Here is a 19,196-nt window from a genome sequence, read left to right as displayed (position 1 = left end):
GAGGAGGGTCAGGGAGTGGGGTCCTCTCTGCCCCATCCCTGTGCTCAACATTTTCCGCCTGTATGAGAGGCTGGCCTCGGGGGGCCTCTCACTCGGAGTCCCGCCCAGGGTGACTCTCCCCGGGGCTCCCCTATTTGGCCGGCTTGGCCGGGCTCTGGGCGGGGCCGGCGGAGCGCGGGGGTGGGAGTCCCGGAGGAAGATGCGCGGAGCTGTCTGCGAGGAGGCCTGGCGCCCAAGGCAGAGGGGTGGGGTTCGGGGGTGGGCTGCGCCCTCCCGCTCTGACCCATTCCGCACCCCAGGGAAAGCAGACGCTGTCAGCTGAATCACTCCACTTTCGGGAGGAGGGAGGGGACGGAAAGGTAACTAGCCCCTTCCTGCTTAAAAGAGCAAAGGGAGATCGTGGGCAGCCTTGCAGCTTCCCCCTCTCCACTCCTGGACCATGCACCCCTGCATCTTCTTGCTTGGCCACAGGCGAGGACTTGATTTCTTGAGCTAAAACTTGTTGACTTTTCTCTCCGCAACAACTGAATCATGCCATGTGCACAGAGGAGCTGGCTTGCAAAGCTCTCCGTGGTGGCTCAGCTCCTGAACTTTGGGGCCCTTTGCTATGGGAGACAACCTCAGCCCGGCCCTGTGCTCTTCCCGGACAGGAGGCAAGGTTAGTGGCTTTTCTTTATTTCCTTTGAAAACCGCAGGGGTAAGACGCGAGCAAAGTTGGTTGCTCTCTTTTCCCTTCCCCCACTCGGCTGAACTCCGCAAAACCGTTTGGCTGAGTTGCGAGGAAATCTGGGCTGGGAGCATCTTGCATTTCAGTGCTTAAGGTGTAGTAGATTCCTTACTTTTTACCGAAAGGCGAGGATCCACATCTCTTTTACACTGAGGATGCTGCAGTGAAGACTCTAGAGGTAGCTAGGAACCACCCCCAACTGTCTCTTTTGTCTCTTCTGAATGTTGCACTGTTTCAATCCCTATTTTTCAGATTCTGAAAACGGAAAATGATTTTTTTTAAAAAAGTTCCAACCGGCCACTGGCAGTCATTGCCATGTTTTTAGTTAGTTTGAAACTTCTGGTGAGGTAAGGGGAAATGTGATTCCACCCCCCTGCTGAGTGAGCTTGGCTGTGTTTTCCTGGAAAGATTTAGGGCCGTATTGTAAAAATAACAGACCTTTTAGAGAAAATTTCCTACCATAGGGACGCACCTTTCTCTGTCCTGTCTTGCTGGTCACAGCTGGCTGCTTCTCTTTCAGAATTTCATGGAACTCTATAATGCTACAGAAAGCACTGGAGGAGTTGTGATGGAAAAGTTGTTATTATTATTATTATTGTTGTTGTTGTTATTATATATTTTTAAAACCTAACACCCTGAGCAGGATGGTATTGTTGCCTCTGTTTTTTTTTTTATTGGACTTGCAAGGGTCAGACACACTTTCCTGTTTGGTGGGGAGTTCGTTGGACTTCTGAGGGGAAACGGTCATGGCAGCAGCAATGACCTGCATGGCTGGAGTGTGTCCCATGTGCCAGGACTGCTAAGGCACTCTGGTGTGTCAGCCTCCTGACCACTGACAACAGCTGCCTGGGGTGCAGGGACCATTGTTACCATCCCCGATTTACACCCATAGAAGCTGAAGCTTGGGGAGTTTATGGGCTTAGCTATGGTGGAGTGAGGTTTTAAACCCAGGTAGCCAGACTCCAGAGGTTGGCTTCTTACAATCAAGCAGCATGGTCCTAGAACAATAGGGACAACACACACACACACACACACACACACACACACACAGAGCACAGGGTTAGCTGACAGTGCTCAAGTCTCGGGAAGCTTCCATAGCTTCCTGACCCCCTTTAATGCCCAAGACCACTTGGGTGGCAAACATCACCAGCCTGACCTTGTTGAGGGTTTCTGCCTACGTTGCAAAGTTCCAATACTGCTGGAGACCTCATTTGTTGCTCACTTCCAGAGCCATCAGAAGCAGGTCCCTTTGCTTTCCTGGGAAGCCAGAACGGGCAAACACTGGGGTGAGATGTCAGTCAGCCAGCACTCGCTTGTGTAAACGGTCCAGATACGATCTCCCACCCCCAAGTTTAAAATAGCGTTTGTTGTTCTTTGAAAAACAGCCCTTTTGTGAAAAGTCTCTCTTTTGCTGGCAGCACAAACAAAGCCTGCAAGCACTTCCCAGGGCATTTGGAGATGATTTGGTTCAAAGACACGCATTCTCCTGGGTTGGTTTTCAGCTCTGCTTGCTCCACATCTTTGTAAGCAAGTTCAGCTCAGTGTGGAACAGACTCCACTGGGACTTGCTTTCTCCTCTCTAGAAAGTGAGAGATGGTTGTTTTCCCTGGTCACCTTTAGAGTTATGGGCTGAGAGGAGTTGATACCGAAAAATCAGTACAGTACTCTGAGCTTATTAGTGATGCACAGATATATAGATTTAAAAAATAATTTCCAAAAGAATTTTCAGATTTTAATTAAAGACCTCAATGTAAGAGCTGAAACCATTGAAATCCTAGAAGAGAACATAGGCAGGACACTCTCTGACATAAGACGTAGAAACATGTTTTTGGATCCTGTCTCCTAAGGCAAAGGAAACAAGAGCAGAAGTAATAAATAAATAATAAATGGGACCTGATTAAACTTAAAATCTTTTGCACAGCAAAGGAAACCATCAACAAAATGAAAAGACAACCGATTGAATGGGAGAAAATACTTGCAAATGATATAACCAATAAGGGGTTAAGATCCCCCCCACAAAAATATATATACACACACACATATATATATGTATAAAACTCAATATCAAAAAAACCAAACAACCCAATCAAAAAATGGGCAGAAGACCTGAATATACATTTTGCCAAAGAAGGTATATAGATGGGCAACAGGCACATGAAAAGATGCTCAACATCAATAATCATCAGAGAAATGCAAATCAAAACCGCGATGAGATATCACCTCACACCTTTCAGAATGGCCATCATCCAAAAGTCAACAAGTAATAAATGTTGGTGAGGACGTGGAGAAAATGGAACCTTTGTACACTGTTAGTGGGAATGTAAATTTGTGCAGCTACTATGGAAAACAGTATGGAGTTTCCTCAAAAAGCTAAAAATAGAGCTACCATATGATCCAGGAATTCCACTACTGGGAAAATATTGGAAGAAAATGAAAAGAAAATGAAAACACTAATTCAAGAAGATACATGCACACCAGTGTTCATAGCAGCACTATTTACAACAGCCAAGGTATGGAAGCAACCTAAGTGTCCATCAACAGGTGAATGGATAAAGATGTGGTATATATATATATATATATATATATATATATATATATATATATATATACACACATATACACACAATGGAATACTACTCAGCCATAAAAAAGAATGAAATTCTGCCATTTGCAACAATGTGGGTGGACCTAGAGGTTATTATGCTTAGTGAAATAAGTCAGAGAAAGACACATATTATATGATATCACTTGTATGTCGGATCTAAAAAATAAAACAAATGAATGTAACAAAACAGAAATAGACTCACAAATATAGAGAATGGACTAGTGGTTACCAGTTGGGGAGAGAGGGGTAGGGTTAAGATAGGGGTAATGGGTTAAGAGATACAAATTACTATATATAAAATAAATGAGCGGGCTTTCCTGGTGGTGCAGTGGTTGAGAGTCTGCCTGCCGATGCAGGGGACGCGGGTTCGTGCCCCGGTCTGGGAAGATCCCAGATGCCATGGAGCGGCTGGGCCCGTGAGCCGTGGCCGCTGAGCCTGCGCGTCCGGAGCCTGTGCTGCGCAATGGGAGAGGCCACAACAGTGAGAGGCCCGCGTACCACAAAAAAATAAAATAAAATAAAAAATAAATAAATGAGCCACAAGAGTATATTGTACAGCACAGGGAAATATAGCCATTATTTTGTAATAACTTCAAATAAATAAATAAATAAAATTAAACTAGAAAAAAATTCAGATTTTTAAAAGTCTTTTCACCAAAATATTTGTTCTCAATCAACTCACCAGTGGATTTACAAGTAATCCCCATTTGGTGCAAAAGAGAAATTTCTGAGCAGATTTCCATGTAGAACTAAGAGAGAGAGGGAGAGAAGTGAGAGAATGAGAATGAGAATGAGGGCAAGCTAGTTAGAGAAGGAAGTTCTTTTTTAAAATTTTAATTTTATTGAAGTACAGTTGATTTGCAGTGTTGTGTTAATTTCTGCTGTACAGCAAAGTGATTCAGTTATACATATATATATATACCTTCTTTTTCATATTCTTTTCCATTATGGTTTATGGCAGGATATTGAATACAGTTCCCTGTGCTATATACAGTAGGACCTTGTTGTTTATCCATTCTCTATATAATAGTTTGCATCTGCTAATCCCAAACTCCCAATCCATCCCTCCCCCAGCCCTTTGGCAACAACAAGTCTATGCTCTATGGCTGTGAGTCTGTTTCTGTTTTGTAGATAAGTTCATTTGTGTCATATTTTAGATTCCACATATAAGTGATATCATATGGTACTTGTCTTTGTCTTTCTGACTTCACTTAGTGTGATAATCTCTAGGTCCATCCATATTGCTGCAAATGGCATTATTTCATTCTTTTTGATGGCTAAGTAATATTCCACTGTATATATGTAACACATCTTTTTATCCATTCAACTGTCGATGGACATTTAGGTTGTTTCCATGTCTTGGCTATTGTGAATAGTGCTGCTATGACTATAGGGATGCATGTATCTTTTCAAATTAGAGTTTCATCTGGATATATGCCCAGGAGTGGCATTGCTGGATCATATGGCAACTCTATTTTTAGTTTTTTGAGGAACTTCCATACTGTTTTCCATAGCGGCTGCACCAATCTACATTCCCACCAACAGTGTAGGAGGGTTCCCTTTTTCTCCACACCCTCTCCAGGATTTGTTATTTGTAGACTTTTTAATGATGGCCATTCTGTCCAGCGTGAGGTTGTACCTCATTGTAGTTTTGATTTGCATTGAGAAGGAAATCCTTAAGGCTTCCAGGGAATAGGATGACCAGAGCTTTGCCTCCACGTGACATGCTTGTTGCTTCATAATTAAGCAATCTCCCTAGAATTCCATTTTCACTCTGACAACATTTTTGAATTGCACCCAAATTCTGAACATTTAAACTTTCAAATTACTTCAGATGTCATGTCTGCCTTCCTCCTTATTTTTGCAGATGAGGAATGAGAGGCCCAGCTGGTCCATCAGTCAACATGCATTTACTGAGCACCTACTAACTGCCGTTCCAGCAGCGGCATCAAGGGTGTCACACAGGGTCCTGCGGTAGGAGGCCAACTCAGAACCTGCATGACTATTAAGGTTCCTTCTAGTTCTAAGGGGCACGCAGAGTTGGGATTTTAGATCTAGGAAGGACCATGGAAATAAATCCAATCCTTTCTAGGATTAGAAACAGGTAGATTGGGCAATCTCTGCCCACTATTCTTTCCACATCGCTCAGTGGTGACATACACAATTGTATGATGACCTCCACAAGGCTCCCAAACAAGTATCAGAACAATAGGAAGTATTAATCTTGCACACAACACATGGCCTCTCTTCTATAGCTGACGATATCCCCTCAGGTTCGTTTTGCCCTGTACTGTTTACAAGTCACCGGTCACTTCCACGATCTCTTTTGCTGCTGACAACTCCATGAAGTTGAGAGGGCCGGCACTTCATCCCATGTTAGAGACTTGCTCCAGGCTGTGCAGACTTGGGTGGAACCGAGGGAGCGCTTCAGTGCGTTTCAAGACCAATGTCATAATCACGTATTTATGCCATTTGCAAAAAATAACTTCTGCAAGGAGGAAATGATTTCAGATCTTAATGTAAGAAGAGCCTTCACAGGGCTTCCCTTGTGGCACAGTGGTTAAGAATCTCCTGCCAATGCAAGGGACAACGGGTTCGAGCCCTGGTCAGGGAAGATCCCGCATGCCGCGGAGCAGCTAAGCCTGTCTCTAGAGCCTGCAAGCCACAACTACTGAGCCTGTGACCCACAATGGCCCCAGCCTTGTTGACACCATACCTTGATGTCTGGCTCTCCGTGGTTGCCCCTTGAGAAGTAGTGAGAGCAGAGGTTAGGAGGGTGGGCTCTGGTGTCAGATTGCCGCAGCAGGTATCCTCACTATTGTCTTTTTACAGAGGTGGGGATGAAGGCTAAGACAAGGGACACTTGTTAATAATATTCCAGATAATTGTGAGGGTGATCAAGACCAAGTTGGTATACTCTAAATGCCATGTTTGACCATAGAAATGGTAAAATTTAGGAGTTATTATTATTTCCTGACATCTTATTTCTCCATCCCTGTCATATCCCCTCTGAACTCTGCTTTCTATTGGCCAGGACGATAGCTAGCTAATCTTCCAAACTAAACACCTACTGAGAGAAAGCCAAGATGAGTGCAAGCCTCTCCCCATCGCCTGGAGCTTACATGCATTTAAGGCCACAGAGATCCCTAGTAGCCAAGTTTATATCTTTATTTATATATATTTTTGGCTGCACCTCGCAGCTTGTGGGAATCTCAGTTCCCCGACCAGGGACTGAACCCTTGACAGTGAGAGTGCAGAGTCCTAACCCCTGGACCTCCAGGGAACTCCCCCAATTTTCTGTCTTTAATACCAAGAGTAAGTAGCTAGTGTTTGGATAGTGAGTGTTATCTGTCAAGCACTGTTCCAAATCTATTACATATATTACTACATTGAATTCTCACAACCACCCTAGGAGGGCATACTATTATTGTTATGCCCATTGTGTAGATGAAGCAGGTGCAGCTGGGCCACCCACGGAAGCTACACTCTGTAAGTGGCCTCCTGTTTCCATCCACACGTATTGGAAGATGTGGTTTAGCCGCTTCCTTTGATTTCCGTAAAATCAAGAGGTGAAACTGGTCTTATCTCCCATTACTTCACCCAATAAAGAGGCAGTTATTTTCTCCATTTATTGCTGAGTGACTTGAGGCCTCTTAAAGAAGTCATGAAGTTCTTTTTTTTTTTTTTGGTGCTAGGCGGGCCTCTCACTGTTGTGGCCTCTCCCGTTGCGGAGCACAGGCTCCGGACGCGCAGGCTCAGCGGCCATGGCTCACGGGCTCAGCCGCTCCGCGGCACGTGGGATCTTCCCAGACCGGGGCACGAACCCGCGTCCCCTGCATCGGCAGGCGGACTCTCAACCACTGCGCCACCAGGGAAGCCCCGAAGTTCTTTTATCGTCAGATCATCATCCCCAGGGGCAGCGCCATCACCTCTTCTCTGCTATCCCTGCTGCCAAGTGCAACTGCTTATGTACACAAAATGCAGTGGCCAAGAACATGATTTTGAAATAGGAGGCACAAGATTTTAATCCAAGTAACATTGCGTGTTGGCTCTGTGACCTCTCTTACATTCTGTTTCTTTTTTTATGAAATGGGGATAGGAACTGAATCTGTGTCACAGAGTCGTCGTGTGTATTAAATGAGGAGTATTGTAGCAAGTGTTCATTAAATGGTTACTGTAATTATTATATGATTATACAGCCAGCTTATGCTGGCTCTCTTAAAAGCACATTAGATCAAAAGCAACTGGGTCAAAAGCAGTATATGTATTTGCTCTTTTATTCTTTGGGCAGTCGGTGCTGGGGTTTAGGCAAGTTAGTCTTTCATTTTGTATTTAAATCATGTTTAATTCTTTGAGATGTATGTTCAGAGACGGGTCCTGTAAGGCAGCGGTCCCCAGCCTTTTTGGCACCAGGGACCAGTTTCGTGGAAGACGAGTTTTCCATGGACGGGTTGGGGGTTGTTTGTTCAAGCTGTAATGCGAGTGATGGGGGGGATGGTTCAGGAGGTAATGCGAGCAATGGCGGATGATGGGAAGCGGCAAATGAAGCTTCGCTCGCTGGCCCCCCTGCTCACCTCCTGCTGTGCGGCCCGGATCCTAACAGGCCGTGGACCAGCACCGGTCCGTGGCCCGGGGGTTGGGGACCCCTGCTATAAGGGACATAAGAGCTTCTCTTGAGGGGAGTCAGCATCAGGACAGGACCACGTACAGGGGGTACCATTGCAGGATAATGGCTGTATTCAGTTGAATAAGACTTTTTCTGCCCCTTACTGCTCCAACCCTGGAAGAGCCAGAGACATCACTGCGAGTCATAGAAGAGAAGAGCAACATGAGGGAAATACTAGAGAAGCTGACTACATCCAACCTCAGCCAACCTGCCCATTGCCCCCTGAGGTCTGAACTCTGGAGGGCAGTGAAGCTCTGATACTAACAAGGTCCAAATATTCCATGGGGAGCAGGCAGTACAGAGACCTGAGTCAATTTGACTCCTAGTGTGTGGTACATTAGCATTATTAATCTGTGTAAAACACCTTTCTTGTTTTGTTTATGTACACATTGTGGTACCCATTCTCCACTCCCATTCCTCCGCATAGAAAACCATTTTAATGGGTTCCATATGTATTTTTTTTGTTCGCGTATGTTTTGGCAAACTCTGTGTTATTGTTTTTGCATGTATTTTCCATGAATGTAAATGGCTCTGTATTAACTTGTTTTGTTTCTTATTTTTCACTGAGCATTGTTTTTAAGGTTTGTTCATGTTGCTTTGTGCTCTGTTGCTCTTAGTTGCTGCAGTCAGAAACAAGGGTCTGGACTTTTAATAGTCTCTTAAAAAATTGAGACTATTGGTTAGTACCTAAGAGTGAAAACTGTGCTCTGTCTCATATTTCCCTCTTTCTTTCTTTTATTGAGGTATAATTGACCTAAAGCACTCTGTTAGTTCCAGGTACACAACATAGTGATTTAATATTTTTATACCTTTCAAAATGATCCCTGGTAAGTCTAGTTACCATCTGTCACCATACAAAGATATGACATTATTATTATTACTATTTTAGATTTTAGCAAAAGAATTTATTTTATTTTTTAAAAATTTATTTATCTAATTAATTAATTTTTGGCTGCATTGGGTCTTCGTTACTACACATGGGCTTTCTCTAGTTGTGACGAGCGGGGGCTACTCTTTGTTGCAGTGCGCGGGCTTCTCATTGTGGTGGCTTCTCTTGTTGCAGAGCATGGGCTCTAGGTGCGCGGGCCTCAGTAGTTGTGGCATGCAGGTTCAGTAGTTGTGACTCATGGGCTCTAGAGCGCAGGCTCAGTAGTTGTGGCTCACAGGCTTAGTTGCTCCGCGGCATGTGGGATCTTCCAGGCTCAGGGCTCGAACCCGTGTCCCCTGCATTGGCAGGTGGATTCTTAACCACTGTGCCACCAGGGAAGCCCAGAAGAAGAATTTATTAAAGGGATCCTGGATTGCTTGAAGAAATGCCAGGAGAACTGAGAGCCAAGTGTGGATGCTTTGCAGGAGGAACAAAGGTCAGAATATGGCTACCTCTGCTGCCACTGCCTCTGCCGTGTCCTAGACACTTCAGCTCGTGATGCTCATCCACAGGGGCTGGATGCTGGGTGCTGCTTGCGAGCCCCAGCTCCTCCTTCATCTCAGGGCTGCTACCATAATCCCTGCTTCTTAGTATCACTGCTTCTGGATTCAAAGTCTAGGCAGTGCCTCTGATGAATGAAGCATGAGTGTACGGGTTGCTCCAGAGCTGCTAGACTGGTGAGGGACATGCTTCCTGCACTTGCATCTCCTCTCTTGGGAGGTGGGCTCTGTTCCCAAGACTCACGGTGAGGAACTCCCCAAATGTGGTAAAGACGTTCAGATGCAAGGCAGCCATAGGAATAACACATTGTCATCTTTACATCTACTGTATGAATGATGCAGCTAGACTTGGTGGAGGATACAGAGGTGAATCACACCTAGAACCTGCCTTCAGAGGCCTTATAGACTTGGAATTCTCTTCCTTTCAACGTGTGCATTTATTTGGCACCATAGTTTGCAAAGCCCTCTCGCTCTCATTGTTTCATTAGCTCCTCTCAACAGCTGTGTAAGGTAGACAGAACGGATATTATCTCTATTTTATACTTGAAGAAGCTGAGAAGTTAGGTGATGAGCCCAAGGTCCCACTGCTGGTGAATGGCAGAGCGAGAACTTGGCCTGTTCTCTGGTTCGAGGCCCGACGTCAACCAGATGTAAGACACGATCACAAATACTGTGCTTCATTGATTGCTAGGCATGCGGTTTTCCCCCACAGTTTTTTTATGTTAACAAAACAAGCCTTTATTTATTTTTAACTTTTCATGACAGAAATTGTCAAATGTACACTAAAGAAAATTATATAATGAACCCCCGTTACCCAACACTTCAATCATTACAAATTATGGCTAGTTTTGTTTCATCTATAATCCCCCCTCACTCCTACCTCTGCCCCCGGTATTTTAGAGCAAATAGGCTTCCTTAAAAGATAGGACTTTTAAACTTAGTGATTACACACTTCACATGTCTGTTTCTCTTTTATCACCTCACCAAGACACTAGATACAGTATGGCACCACGTTATGCAAATTTTTTTAAAATTGAGGTATAATTGATATATGACATTCCACTCAGGTGTACAACATAATGATTCAATATTTGTATACAGTGAAAATTATCACCACAATGTTTAGTTAACATTTGTCACCATAAAATGTTAAAGATTGTTTTTCTTATAATGAGAGCAACATTTAAATGTGCAATAGGGTATTATTGACTATAGTAACCATAGTGTACATTACATCCTATGACATATTTATTTTATAATGAGAAGTTTATAGCTCTAGATCCCCTTCACCCATTTTGCCCGACCCCACAAGTCTCCTCCCATCTGGCAACCACCGATCTGTTCGGTAGATCTATGAATTCAGTTTTATGTCTATTTTTTCAGTTGTTGTGTCTTTTAGATTCCACATATAAGTGAAATCATACAGTATTTGCCTTTATCTGTCTGGCTTATTTCACTGAGCATAATATCCTCAAGGTCCATTAGTGTCTCAAATGGCAAGATTATATTCTTTTTTAATGCTGAGTAGTATTCTTTTGTGTGTGTGTGTGTGTGTGTGTGTGTGTGTGTATACATGCCATATCTTTCATATCCATTTATCTACTGATTGACACAGTTTTTTTTTCATATCTTGGCTATTGTAAATAATGCCACAATGAACATAAGGCGCATATATCTTTTTGATTAGAGTTTTTGTTTTTTTCAGATAAATGACCAGAAATGCTGGATCATATGGTATTTCTACTTTTAATTTTTTGTTTTCCCAAAATATATGGATAAATTTTACTTATTTTTTCTGCCTAATTGTTCTCGCTAGGAACTCCAAACGATGTCAAATGAAAGTCCTATGAGTCAGCATTCTTTTCTTGTTCCTGATCTTAGAAGAAAAACTTTCAGCTTTTTACCATTGAGTATGTCATATATGGCCTAGGTTATATTGAGGTATGTTTAGTCTACACCCACTCTGTTGAGAGTTTTTATCATAAACAGATGTTGAATTTTGTCAGATGTTTTTTCTGCATCTATTAATACAAGCATGTGATTTTTATCTTTTATTTTGTTAGTGTGCTGTATCATGTTGATGGATTTGCAGATGTTGACCATCCTTGCATTGCTGGAATAAATCCCCTTTGATCATGGTATATGATCCTTTTAATGTATTGTTAAATTCAGCTTGTTAGTATTTTGTTTAGGATTTTTACATTTATGTTCATCTGTGTAATTTGTGTGTGTATGAATGTGTGTGGTCTCTTGGTCTAGGATTGGTATTAGGGTAATGCTGGATTTGTAAAATGAGTTTGAGAGCATTCCCTCTTCTTCAGTTTTTTAAAATAGTTTGAGAAGTGTAACTATTATTTCTTTAAATGTTCAGTAGAACTCACCAGAACTTTTTTTTTTTTGGTGGGAGTTTTATTTTCTTTCTGACTCAACCTCCTTCCAAATAATCAATCAATATTTAAAAAAATTTCTTCATGATTCAGTCTTAGAAGATTGTGTATTTCTAGGAATATATCCACTTCTTCCAGGTTGTGCAATTTGCTGTTGTTAAATTGTTTATAATAGTCTTTTATGTTACTTTGTATTTCCTTGATATCAGTTGTAATTTCTCCTTTTTCTTTTCTAATTTTATTTATTTGAGCTCTGACTCTTCTCTTAGCAAGTCTAGCAAAATGTTTGTCATTTTTGTCTTTTCAAAGAACTAGCTCTTCGTTTCATTGTTCTTTGTACTGTCTTTTTAGTTTTTATTTCATTTATATCCTCTCTGATCTTTATTATTTTATTTCTTCTACTAACTGGGCTTCATTTGTTCTTCTTTCTCTAGTTTCTTTAGGTGCAAAGTTAGATTATTTATTTGAGATTTTTTGTGTTTCTTGAGGTAGGCCTGTATTACTAGAAACTTCCTTAGAATGGTGTTTGCTGCATCCCATAGATTTTTGGTTTATTGTATTTTCCATTTTTATTTGTCTCAAGGTATTTTTAAATTTCTGTTTATTTATTTATTTATTTATTTATTTATTGTTTCTATCCATTCAGCCATTCTATATATATATTTTTTGTAGCATCTTTATTGGAGTATAATTGCTTTACAATGGTGTGTTAGTTTCTGCTTTATAACAAAGTGAATCATCTGTATATATACATATATTCCCATACTTCCTCCCTCTTGCGGTCTCCCTCCCAACCTCCCTATCCCACCCCTCTAGGTAGTCACAAAGCACAGAGCTGATCTCCCTGTGCTATGCAGCTGCTTCCCACTAGCTATCTATTTTACATCTGATAGTGTATATATGTACACGCCACTCTCTCACTTTGTCCCAGCTTACTCTTCCCCCTCCCTGTGTCCTCAAGTCCATTCTCTACGTCTGCATCTTTATTCCTGTCCTGCTCCTAGGTTCTTCAGAACTTTTTTTTTTGGATTCCATATATATGTGTTAGCATACGGTATTTGTTTTTCTCTTTCTGACTTACTTCACTCTGTATGACAGACTCTAGGTCTATCCACCTCACTACAAAAAACTCAATTTCATTTCTTTTTTATGGCCGAGTAATATTCCATTGTATATATGTGCCACATCTTTATCCATTCATCTGTCAATGGACACTTAGGTTGCTTCCATGTCCTGGCTATTGTAAATAGAGCTGCAATGAACATTTTGGTACATGACTCTTTTTGAATTATGGTTTTCTCAGGGTATATGCCCAGTAGTGGGATTGCTGGGTCGTATGGTAGTTCTATTTTTAGTTTTTTAAGGAACCTCCATACTGTTCTCCATAGTGGCTGTATCAATTTACATTCCCACCAACAGTGCGAGAGGGTTCCCTTTTCTCCACACCCTCTCCAGCACTTGCTGTTTGTAGTTTTTTTGATGATGACCATTCTGACTGGTGTGAGGTGATACCTCATTGTAGTTTTGATTTGCATTTTTCTAATGATTAGTGATGTTGAGCATCCTTTCAAGTGTTTCTTGGCAATCTGTATATCTTCTTTGGAGAAATGTCTATTTAAGTCTTCTGCCCATTTTTGGATTGTGTTTTTTTTCTCTTGATATTGAGCTGCATGAGCTGCTTGTAAATTTTGCAGATTAACCTTTTGTCAGTTGCTTCATTTGCAAATATTTTTCTCCCATTCTGAGGGTTGTCTTTTCATCTTGTTTATGGTTTTCTTTGCTGTAAAAATACTTTTAAGTTTCATTAGCTCCCATTTGTTTATTTTTGTTTTTATTTCCATTTCTCTAGTAGGTGGGTCAAAAAGGATCTTGCTGTGATTTATGTCGTAGAGCATTCTGCCTATGTTTTCCTCTAAAAGTTTTATAGTGTCTGGCCTTACATACAGGTCTTTAATCCATTTTGAGTTTCTTTTTGTGTATGGTGTTAAGGAGTGTTCTAATTTCATTGTTTTACATGTAGCTGTCCACTTTTCCGAGCACTACTTATTGAAGAGGCAGTCTTTTCTCCATTGTATATTCTTGCCTCCATTCTCAAAGATAAGGTGACCATATGTGTGGGGGTTTATCTCTGGGCTTTCTATCCTGTTCCACTGATCTATATTTCTGTTTTTGTGCCAGTACCATACTGTCTTGATTACTGTAGCTTTGTAGTATAGTCTGAGTCCGGGAGCCTGATTCCTCTAGATCCGTTTTTCTTTTTCAAGATTGCTTTGGCTATTTGGGGTCCTCTGTGTTTCCATACAAATTGTAAAATTTATTGTTCTACTTCTGTGAAAAATGCCGTTGGTAGATTGATAGCGATTGCTTTGAATGCATAGATTGCTTTGGGTAGTATAGTCATTTTCACAATGTTGATTCTTCCAATCTAAGAACATGGTATATCTCTCCATCTGTTTTTATCATCTATAATTTCTTTCCTCAGTGTCTTATAGTTTTCTGCATACAGGTCTTTTGTCTCCTTATGTAGGTTTATTCCTAGGTTTTTATTCTTTTTGTTGCAGTGGTAAATGGGAGTGTTTCCTTAATTTCTCTTTCAGATTTTTCATCATTAGTGTATAGGAATGCAAGAGATTGCTGGGCATTAATTTTTTTTTTTTTTTTTTTTTTTTTTTTTTTTTTTTTTTTGTGGTATGCGGGCCTCACTGTTGTGGCCTCTCCCATTGCGGAGCACAGGCTCCGGACGCGCAGGCTCAGCGGCCATGGCTCACGGGCCCAGCCGCTCCGCGGCATGGGCATTAATTTTGTATCCTGCTACTTTACCAAATTCATTGATTAGCTCTAGTAGTTTTCTGGTAGCATCTTTAGGATTCTTTATGTATAGTATCATGTCATCTGCAAACAGTGACAGCTTTACTTCTTCTTTTGTGATTTGGATTCCTTTTATTTCTTTTTCTTCTCTGATTGCTATGGCTAAAACGTCCAAAACTATGTTGAATAATAGTGGTGAGAGTGGGCAACCTTGTCTTGTTCCTGATCTTAGAGGAAATGGTTTCATTTTTTCACCATTGAGAACAATGTTAGATGTGGGTTTGTCATATATAGCCTCTATTATGTTGAGGCATGTTCCCTCTATGCCTACTTTCTGGAGGGTTTTTAGCATAAATGGATGTTGAATTTGGTCAAAAGGTTTTTCCTGCATGTATTGAGAAGATCATATGGTTTTTATCCTTCAATTTGTTAATATGATGTATCACATTGATTGATTTGTGTATACTGAAGATTCCTTGCCTTCCCGGGATAAATCCCACTTGATCATGGTGTATGATCTTTTAATGTGCTGTTGAATTCTGTTTGTTAGTATTTTGTTGAGGATTTTGCATCTATGTTCATCAGTCATATTGACCTGTAGTTTTCTTTCTTTGTGACATCTTTGTCTGGTTTGGGTATCAGGTTGATGGTGGTCTCATAGAATGAGATTGGGAGTGTTCCTCCCTGTGCTGTATTTTGGAAGAGTTTGAGAAAGATTGGTGTTAGCTCTTCTCTAAATGTTTGATAGAATTCACTTGTGAAGCTATCTATCCTGGGCTTTTGTTTGTTGGAAGATTTTAATCACAGTTTCAATTTCAGTGCTTGTGATTGGTCTGTTTATATTTGCTATTTCTTCCTGGTTCATTCTCGGAAGGTTGTGCTTTTCTAAGAATTTGTCCATTTCTTCCAGATTGTCCATTTTATTGGCATATAGTTGCTTGTAGGAATCTCTCATGATCCTTTGTATTTCTTCAGCATCCATTGTTCCTTCTCCTTTTTCATTTCTACTTCTATAGATTTGAGTCTTCTCCCTTTTTTTCTTGATGAATGTGGCTAATGGTTTATCAATTTTTTTAATCTTCTCAAAGAACCAGCTTTTAGTTTTATTGATCTTTGCTATCGTTTCCTTCATTTCTTTTTCATTTATTTCTGATCTGATATTTATGTTTTCTTTCCTTCTGCTAACTTCGGGTTTTTTTTGTTGTTGTTGTTCTTCTTTTGCTAATTGTTTTAGGTGTAAGGTTAAGTTGTTTATTTGAGCTGTTTCTTGTTTCTTGAGGTAGGATTGTATTGCTATAAACTTCCCTCTTACAACTGCTTTTGCTGCATCCCATAGTTTTTGGGTCATCATGTTTTCATTGTCATTCATTTCTAAGTATTTTTTGGTTTCCTCTTTGATTTCTTCAGTGATCTCTTGGTTATTTAGTAGTGTATTGTTTAGCCTCCATGTGTTTGTATTTTTTAAAGATTTTTTTTCCTGTAATTGATATCTAGTCTCATAGCATTGTGGTTGGAAAAGATACTTGAGATAACTTCAATTTTCTTAAATTTACCAAGGCTCGATTCGTGACCCAAGGTATGATCTATCCTGGAGAATGTTGCATGAGCACTTGACAAGAAAGTGTATTCTGTTGTTCTTGGATGGAATGTTCTATAAATATCCATTGAGTCCATCTTGTTTAGTGTATCATTTAGAGCTTGTGTTTCCTTATTTATTTTCATTTGGGATGATCTGTCCATTGCTAAAAGTGGGTGTTAGAGTCCCCTACTATTCTTGTGTTACTATCTATTTCCCCTTTTATGGCTGTTAGCATTTGCCTTATGTGTTGAGGTGCTCCTGTGTTGGGTGCATAAATATTTCCAATTGTCATATCTTCTTCTTGGATTGATCCCACAATCATTATGTAGCGTCCTTCTTTGTCTCTTGCAATAGTCTTTATTTTGAAGTCTATTTTGTCTGATAGGAGACTTGCTAGTCCAGCTTTCTTTTGATTTCCATTTGCATGGAATATCTTTTTCCATCCCCTCACTTTCAGTCTGTATGTCTACCTAAGTGTAAAATAGGTCTCTTGTAGACAGCATATATATGGTTCTTGTTTTTGTATCCATTCAGTCAGTCTATATCTTTTGGTTGGAGTATTTAATCCATTTACATTTAAGGTAGTTATCAATATGTATGTTCCTATTACCATTTTCTTAATTGTTTTGGGTTTGTTATTGTAGGTCTTTTCCTTCTCTTGTGTTTCCTGCCCAGAGAGGTTCCTTTAGCTTTTGTTGTTAAGCTGGTTTGGTGGTTCTGAATTCTCAGCTTTTGCTTGTCTGTAAAGGTTTTAATTTCTCCGTTGAATCTGAATGAGATCCTTGCTGAGTAGAGTAATCTTGGTTGTAGTTTTTCCCTTTCATCACTTTAAATATGTCCTGTCACTCCCTTCTGGCTTGCAGAGGTTCTGGTGAAAGATAAGCTGTTAACCTTACAGGGATTCTGTTGTATGTTATTTGTTGGTTTTTCCTTGCTGCTTTTAATATTTTTTCTTTGTATTTAATTTTTGATAATTTGATTAATATGTGTCTTGGTGTGCTTCTCTTTGGAGTTATCCTGTATGGGACTCTCTGCGCTTCCTGGAGTTGATTGATTATTTCCTTTCCCATATTAGGGAAGTTTTCAACTACAATCTCTCCAAATATTTTCTCAGTCCCTTTCTTTTTCTCTTCACCTTCTGGGACCCCTGTAATTCAAATGTTGGTGTGTTTAATGTTGTCCCAGAGGTCTCTGAGACTGTCCTCAATTCTTTTCATTCTTTTTTCTTTATTCTGCTCTGTGGTAGTTATTTCCACTATTTTATCTTGCAGGTCACTTATCCATTCTTCTGCCTCAGTTATTCTGCTATTGATTCCTTCTAGAGAATTTTTAATTTCATTTATGGTTTTGTTCATCATTGTTTGTTTGCTCTTTAGTTTTCTAGGTCCTTGTTAAACGTTTCTTGTGTTTTCTCCATTCTATTTCCAAGATTTTCAATCATCTTTACTATCATTACTCTGAATTCCTTTTTAGGTAGACTGCCAATTTCCTCTTCATTTGTTTGGTCTGGTGGCTTTTTACTTTGCTCCTTCATCTGCTGTGTGTTTCTCTATCTTCTCATTTTGCTTAACTTACCGTGTTTGGGGTCTCCTTTTCACAGGCTGCAAGTTCATAGTTCCTGTTGTTTTTGGTGTCTGCCCGCAGTGGCTAAGGTTGTTTCAGTGGGTTGTGTAGGCTTCCTGGTGGAGGGGACTGGTGCCTGTGTTCTGGTGGATGAGGCTGGATCTTGTCTCTCTTGCAGGACCACATTCGGTGTTGTGTTTTGGGGTGTCTGTGACCTTATTATGATTTTAGGCAGCCTCTCTGTTAATGGGTGGTGTGTGTTCCTCTCTTGCTAGTTGTTTGGCATAGGGTGTCCAGCACTGTAGCTTGCTGGTTATTGACTGGAGGTGGGTCTTAGCGTTGAGATGGAGATATCTAGGAGAGTTCTTGCTGTTTGATATTACATGGATCTGGGAGTTCTCTGGTGGACCTATGTCTGGAACTCGGCTCTCCCACTCAGAGGCACAGGCTTGACACCCAGCTGGAGCACTAACACTCTGTCAGCCACACGGCTCAGAAAAAAAGGGAGAAGAAAAGAAAAAAGGAAAGAAAAAAAATAATAAAAAATTATTAAAAGTTAAAAAACATTTTTAAAGTAATAAAAAAAGAACAAAAAAGTAAAAGAAAGAATGAACAGAGCAACCAAACCAAAAAACAAATCCACCAAAGATAATAAGCACTAAAAACTATATTAAAAGTAAAAATAGGACAGACAGGACGCTAGGAGAAATGGTGAAAGCAAAGCTATACAGACAAAATCATACCAAGAAACTTACACATACACAGTCACAAAAAGGGAAAAAGGGGAATAAATTAAATTATATATCTTTACAAAAAAAAAAAAGGCAAGAGAGAAACCTAATCAATAAACAAATCTACCAATGACAATAAGCTCTAAATACTAAACTAAGTTAAACATAAATCCAGAAACAAATTAGATGCAGAAAGCAAATGCCAAGTCTACAGTTGCTCCCAAAGTCCACCTCCTCAATTTTGGGATGTTTCATTGTCTATTCAGGTATTCCACAGATGCCGGGTGCATTAACTTGACTGTGGAGATTAATCCGCTGCTCCTGAGGCTGCTGGGAGAGATTTCCCTTTCTCTTCTTTGTTTGCACATCTCCTGGGGTTCAGCTTTGGAAATGGCCCTGCCTCTGTGTGTAGGTCGCCTGAGGCATCTGTTTTTCGCCCAGACAGGACAGGGTTAAAGAAGCAGCTGATTAGGGGGCTCTGGCTCACTCAGGCCGGGGGGAGGGACAGGTACGGATGTGGGGTGAGCCTGCAGCAGCAGAGACCAGCATGACATTGCAACAGCCTGAGGCGTGCTGTGTGTTCTCCCTGGGAGGCTGTCCCTGTATCACGGGACCCTGGCAGTGGTGGGCTGCACAGGCTTCCCGGAGGAGAGGTGTGGATAGTGACCTGTGCTTGCACACAGGCTTCTTGGTGACTTCAGC

The 19,196-nt window shown here is 40.8% G+C and overlaps 1 protein-coding gene across 5 annotated transcripts in view; it reads left to right on the top strand.

Moving 5' to 3' along the window:
* The window catches only part of ADAMTS12 (ADAM metallopeptidase with thrombospondin type 1 motif 12), a 424,853-nt gene continuing 405,657 nt past the window's right edge, over positions 1-19,196 (top strand). For all 5 annotated transcript variants that reach the window (XR_010840098.1, XM_059060818.2, XM_067030856.1 and 2 more), the window contains exon 1: positions 1-658. Coding sequence is in view for 4 of the 5 variants with exons in the window: in XM_059060818.2 (XP_058916801.1) it covers positions 532-658 (127 nt within the window). In the remaining variant the exon portion in view is untranslated. The remainder of the gene's footprint in view (positions 659-19,196) is intronic.

Source organism: Kogia breviceps, chromosome 4 (assembly GCF_026419965.1).
Source record: "Kogia breviceps isolate mKogBre1 chromosome 4, mKogBre1 haplotype 1, whole genome shotgun sequence".
NCBI lineage: Eukaryota > Metazoa > Chordata > Mammalia > Artiodactyla > Physeteridae > Kogia > Kogia breviceps.
The sequence above is the reverse complement of the archived record's forward strand: the minus strand, read 5'-3'. Positions and strand labels throughout refer to the sequence as shown.